We start from the raw sequence: 6,071 nt of genomic DNA, 5'->3' as shown, positions 1-6,071 counted from the left end.
TTCCTTCCCTCCCTCCCTCCCTCCCTCCCTTCCTTTCTTCCTTCCTCTCTCCCTTCCTTCCTTCCTTTCTCCCTCCCAGTCCTGGGCCTTGCACTGTCCCTGAGCTTCTTTTGCTGAAGGCTAGCACTCCATCCCTTGAGCCACAGCACCACTTCCAGCTTTTATGTGGTTTATGAGGAGTTGAACTCGGGGGTTCATGGATACTAGGCAAGCACTCTACCACTAAGTCACATTCCCAGCCCCATTTTTTCTTTTACTTTATCTTGAAGTGGTTGTACAAAGAGAATTCAGTTAAGTGTGTTTGGTTGTGAGTATGACCATCTTGATCAATGTCACCAAGAAGGGAAGTTTTGACTACATCTATTGTTAGGTAATGTTGCCCAAAGCAAGATAGGAAATAAGGAGGAAAAGATGTAATATTGCATTTTGACATGCTAAATATGAGATAGATATGAGGCCAAGTAGATGAAATTGACTAGAGGAAGCTGTAACTATGCATCTAAGCTTAGTGGAAAGATCTGGCCTGAAAATAAGTACTGGAAAATTGCTACTCTCTGTCTCTTTTTTTTTTTTTTTTAGTTGGTTGTGGGGCTTGAACTCTGGGCCTGAGCGCTGTCTCTCAGCTCTTCAGCTCAAGGCTAGTGCTCTACCACTTTTGAGCTATAGTGCCACTTCCGGTTTTCTGGTGGTTTATTGGAGATAAGAGTTTCATGGACTTTCCTGCCCGTGCTGGCTTTGAACTGTGATCCTCAGATCTCAGCCTCCTGAGTAGCTAGGATTATAGGCATGAGCCACCAGCACCCATCTGCCACTCACTTTCTTTTCCTTCCCTACTCTACACAACCCTTTCCTGCTCCTCTGAAATACCAAGCTTTCAGTGTATGCTCTCTGTCCTTCTCCCTCTCATCTTACTCCGTTCTCCTTTTACCTTCCTCTTTTGGCTATTTTATAAATTATTCCTTATTGATTTTATCTACAATCTATGTAGACAATATCTGACAGATAAACATTATGTCATGCTGCCTATACCTGTGGACTATTTGTACATGAAATTATGTAGTCCATAAGACAGGGAATACACAGTATTAACCCCTGGGGACTACTACTGATGGATAGCCACACACATAGCACAAATACTTTTTTTTTTTTATAGCACAAATACTTTTATGAAGCATCAGAATTCTTTGAGGAGACAGCAAAAGTAGAAAGGAGACACACAGAAGAATAATGCTCCAGAATATAAGGAGAAAAGAATTAAGAAAGGAAAGTTGTGTTAACTGTTAGACTTGTCCAGTAAAAGCTGAATAAAAGAACTTGACTTTGTTTTTTTTTCTCTCGTGTGTGTGGGAAGGACATGTGTGTGCTGTTCTTGGTGCTTGGATTCAGGACCTAGGCACTGTCCCTGAGTTTTGGGCTCAATGCTAGTGCTGGGCTGGGAAGGTGGCTTGCCTAGCATGCATGAAGCCCTGGGTTCAATTCCTTATTCCACATAAACAGAAAAAAAAAGCTGGAAGTGGTGCTGTGGCTCAAGTGGTAGAGTGATAGACTTGAGTAAAAGAAGCTCAGGATTCTTATCTACAGTTAAGTAGCATAATACCTGAGATGTGGTAAAGTACTAGCTCTGGACAAAAACAAATCAAAACTGAGCAAGAGAGTAAGGTGTAAGGTCCTGAGTTCAAGTACCAACACACATGCACACACACATATTCCCAACAGTCCTTTAGTTTATTTATTTTTTTTAATATGGTTGAAATAATTTGTATGAGATCAAGGATTCCATTCTGTAGTGGTCCATTTGAGTGTGATGTTTTCTTAGATATCATTCTAATAGAGGATGTTGGCAAACAGTACCTGGACTAAAGTTATCAGGGCTTTAGGATAAGAGTAATCAATTCTGGCAATGCCCATCAAGTAGCTATGATCTCATTAAACAAGTTATGGTACCTCTAGTTTGGATAAGGTGAGTATTTGTCAAAGTGATATACCTGTTTCAGGTGCACTTCCTATATTGAAGTATTAATAAAGTCACTACAAGAAACATGTAGTTCATTGAATTAAACAGTCTCCATTTGAATATCTTTTGAGGTGACTAGGGTAGGAGCATACTAAATGTTTTATTTAATAATTTTAATTGTTGAATTTGACATCCAATTTGCCCCCCCCCCCCTTGGTGATAGTAGGAGCTGAACTAGGGTCTGTACACTTGCTTAGTAAGCATTGTACCTCTTTCTTTTCTTTTCTTTTTTCTTGTCGGTTGTGGGGCTTGAACTCTGGGCCTGGGCGCTGTCCCTGAGCTCTTCAGCTCAAGGCAAGCACTCTACCACTTGAGCCACAGGGCCACTTCCAGTTTTCTGAGTGGATTACTGGAGATGAGTTTCACAGACTTTCCTGCCCGGGCTGTCTTTGAACTGCAGTCCTCAGATCTTAGCCTCCTGAGTAGCTAGGATTACCGGCGTGAGCCACTGGCACCCGGCTTGCACTATACCTCTTAAGTCATGGTCCCACCCCGTTTTTGAACTGTTTATTTTTGAGTTAATGTCTTGGTTTATGCCTGGATCAGTCCTCTTGGACTGCAGTCCTCCTTGTGAGTCTTCATGTTGTTGGGAATGAATGGTTCTTGCCACTACACTCAGCCTTTGGTTGGTTGAGCTGGAGTCTCACAATTTCTTTTTGTCTGGGTTGGCCTTGAACTGCAGTCCCTTTTCTTTACCTCTGGTTTCTTGGATTTCAGGCTTGAGCCACCAGGTCTGACTTGTTCCTAATGTATTCAAGGAAAAAAAGAGCCACTCTTTAGTTGGTTTGGTTTTTTGTTGTTGTTTGCGTTATTGGAGTTTGAATTAAGAGCCTTGAAGTTACTAGGCAGTCTCTCTACATTTTTTGATATTCTTCCAGCCTTTTCTTTTTTTTTTTGTTTTTGTTTATTTTTTCTTTTTTTTTTTTTTTTTTTTTTTTTTTGGTTTTTTAATCTGACGTATGATCCACTTCTGTATTCTTCACAGGTAGCTGCCCTGACAGGCAGGTACCATCATGCCTAGTTATTGGTTAAGATGGAGGGGTCTCACAAACTTTTTGCCTGTATCAGCCTCAACCATGATCCCTGGTCTGCTTCCCAAACAGCTAGGATTACAGTCCTAAACCACTCTTTCTAGCCTGTTTGTTTTTTGAGACGATGTTTCATAATGTAGCCCAGGCTTGGAATTCACAATCTTCTTACCTGTGAGTGCTTGAATTATAGGTGAAGGCCACCTCACTGGGCTTTTCTTTTCTTTTTCTTTTTTTACTTTGCATTAAATGTTTTGTATGAACTGGATTAAAGATTTGAATGGTTGCATTGTTACTTATAGTGTAAAAGGAAAATGGAAGGCTCTGTGACTAACTTTTCTGTGTAGCACCTCCTTTATCTCTGCTTCTAGTAATTATTTTAATATTTTTATTTCAAAGAACTATATATTTCTAAGACAAATACAATTTTTTTAGTTTGTGTTTTAAGATAGTTCCCCTTATATTTGTGCCCTGTTTTGATTTCTAATGCATTAAAATTTCCAGTAAATGTATACTTCTGTAGTCTTTATCAGTGCTATCTAGGTAATCTGAGCTATATATACAGTTACAAAGTTTATAGTACCTGTTAAAACAGTTAAAAATTGCTAGGTGCTGGTGGCTTATGCCTGTAATCCTAGCTAGTCAGGAGTCTGAGATCTGAGGATCGTGGTTTGAAGCCAGCTTGGGCAGAAAAGTCACAGTGAGACTAAAAAACCAGAAGTAGCACCGTGGTTCAAGTGGTAGAGTGCTAGCCTTGAGCACAAATTGGCTCAGAAACAGCACCCACACCCCACAATCAACAAAATTAAAAAGGTAAAAATATTTGTATCCCTATATGGTTAAAGTATGTTAACATGAAATCAACATAAAAGTCACTGAGTTATTTTACCATTTTAAATTGGTTTTGGTGGCAGAGCTGGGGACTAAACCCTGGGCCTTGAGTATGTTAAGGAGGTGTTCTCCCACTGAACCACATCCCCAGCACTTATTTCATATTAAATCTTTGGCATCTAGTTTGTATTTTATACTTGTCTCAATTTTGGTTATATGTGCTCAGTGAGCACATGCTGGCTAATGGCTGTCTATTGTACAGGATCTATAGAGTCAGACAGATTCTTAGTATCTAGATGAACAGACCAAAGGAGAGGTATATGAACTGGATTTGATTATTATAATATCTAGTTACCACCCAGAAGCATCTTTAAAGCCATCGGAACTGGGTTGTTTTATTTATTGGTTGGGAAGTTAGTTGATTGAAATAGCTGCAACTCTTGGGTAGATGGCACTTTTACAGTTTCGTTGAACTCAGTATGTGGATTATATAATTGAATTAATTTTACTGAATGTACATGTTCATGTGCTTCACTGAAATTTCAATATTTAACCTTCTATAACCTTTAGCACAAATGCAGTTCCAACTACAATGAAGATTTCGTGCTACAGCTAGAGAAGGAATTGGTCCAGGCCCGACTGAGTGAAGCTGAGTCTCAGTGTGCACTAAAGGAGATGCAGGATAAGGTCCTGGATATAGAGAAGGTAAGAAATTGCATAAATGCAGTTTCCTTCTAAATTGGAGGGGGAGCTGCAGAATATATTTACAAAGTATTTATTAAGCAATAAAATTGGATTTGGTGACTTACATATTAAAAGACCTTATATATTAGTTATTAATAGAGAAAATAAAATACTTTTAAGATTGCCAATTATTGTTGCCTCTATATAAATTCAAACCCCAAGATTAAGGATAAAAATGGAAATTTGAGGTCAGGCACATGGCTCAAGTCTGTAATCTTAGCTACTTGAAAGGCAGAGACTGGGAGATCATAGTTGAGGCCATCCTGGGCAAAGAAAAGTTCCTTCTCAACCAAGGTCTGAGCACAGTGATGTGTACCTGCCATCCCACCACCTCTGGGAGGAACAAGTAGGAGGATCACAGTTCTGGTGGACTCAAGCTTAATTAAAGTCCCTATCTCTAAAAATAATCAATATGAGCCAGGTGCTGGTGGTCACACCTGTCATCCTAGTTTTGAAGCCAGTCTATGAAGGGTAGGCCAGTTAAGTACTGAAAAAAGTTGAGCAAAAAAGGCTCCTCAAGCCCTAAGGCCCTACATTCAAGTCCCAGGAACAACACACACACACACATACACACAAATGTTGAATGTCTCACATGATAGAGCACTCCTTTGGCAAGTGAGAGGCCTCAAGTTCAAACCCTAGTATTGCTTCCCACCACAAAAAAAAATAAAATAAAATAAAAAACAAGGAAGGAAGGAAAGAAAGAAATTTGATCCCTTTTGTAAGGGGAAGAGAACAAGGATAATTTTTATAGGGAGAAACTTAGGAGATGGAAATTAGCAGTCTTCAAATATCATAGCATCTTTATGTGAAAGAGAAAGTAGGATTGCATGCGTAGACATTCCAGACATTCACCTCAGCATGATTGTTACTACTATCCAAGTCAGAAAAGGTCACTATAGGATATATAGGAAATGCCTCTACAACTGAGTTGTACTTACTTTTGGAAGCAAACTTATTACATTTCAAGGATATTAAGGCTTTCTAGATAAGTAGTAAAATATAAAACTTTCAGATTAAACAGATTTAATGACCTGTATTTTAGATCACAAACAGAATCTTTTCTTATCTATAAAATCATTGCTGCTCTATGCTATATGGTGAGTTTGTTCCTTTTTTTTTTCCCCCGGTCATGGGGCTTGAACTCTGGGCCTTGACACTGTCCCTGAGCTCTTCAGCCCAAGGCGAGCACTCCACCACTGGAGCCACAGCGCCATTTCCAGTTTTCTGATGGTTAACTGGAGATGAGTCTCAGGTACTTTCCTTCCTGGGCTGGCTTCAAACTGCGATCCTCAAAGCTTAGCTTTCTGAGTAGCTGGGATTGCAGGCATGAGCCACCAGCGCCCAGCTTAGTTTGTTCCTTTTTATACCAAGTTAGTACTTAGCTACTGAATCAAGAGGCCCCCTAGATAAGATATATAACAGCCTAAGTTTAGTATTTCTTTTTTTTTTTT

At 39.5% G+C, this 6,071-nt stretch overlaps 1 protein-coding gene across 1 annotated transcript in view; it reads left to right on the top strand.

Annotated features, from left to right (window-relative positions):
- Nucleotides 1-6,071, top strand: part of Evi5 (ecotropic viral integration site 5) — a 156,796-nt gene that overhangs the window by 93,045 nt on the left and 57,680 nt on the right. Inside the window, exon 13 of the mRNA XM_013018235.1 lies at nt 4,444-4,578. Within this exon, the coding sequence (XP_012873689.1) occupies nt 4,444-4,578 (135 nt within the window). The remainder of the gene's footprint in view (nt 1-4,443; nt 4,579-6,071) is intronic.

This window comes from Dipodomys ordii, unplaced genomic scaffold (assembly GCF_000151885.1).
Source record: "Dipodomys ordii isolate 6190 unplaced genomic scaffold, Dord_2.0 Scaffold39, whole genome shotgun sequence".
Taxonomy (NCBI): Eukaryota; Metazoa; Chordata; class Mammalia; order Rodentia; family Heteromyidae; genus Dipodomys; species Dipodomys ordii.
This window is presented reverse-complemented; position numbering and strand designations above follow the sequence as displayed.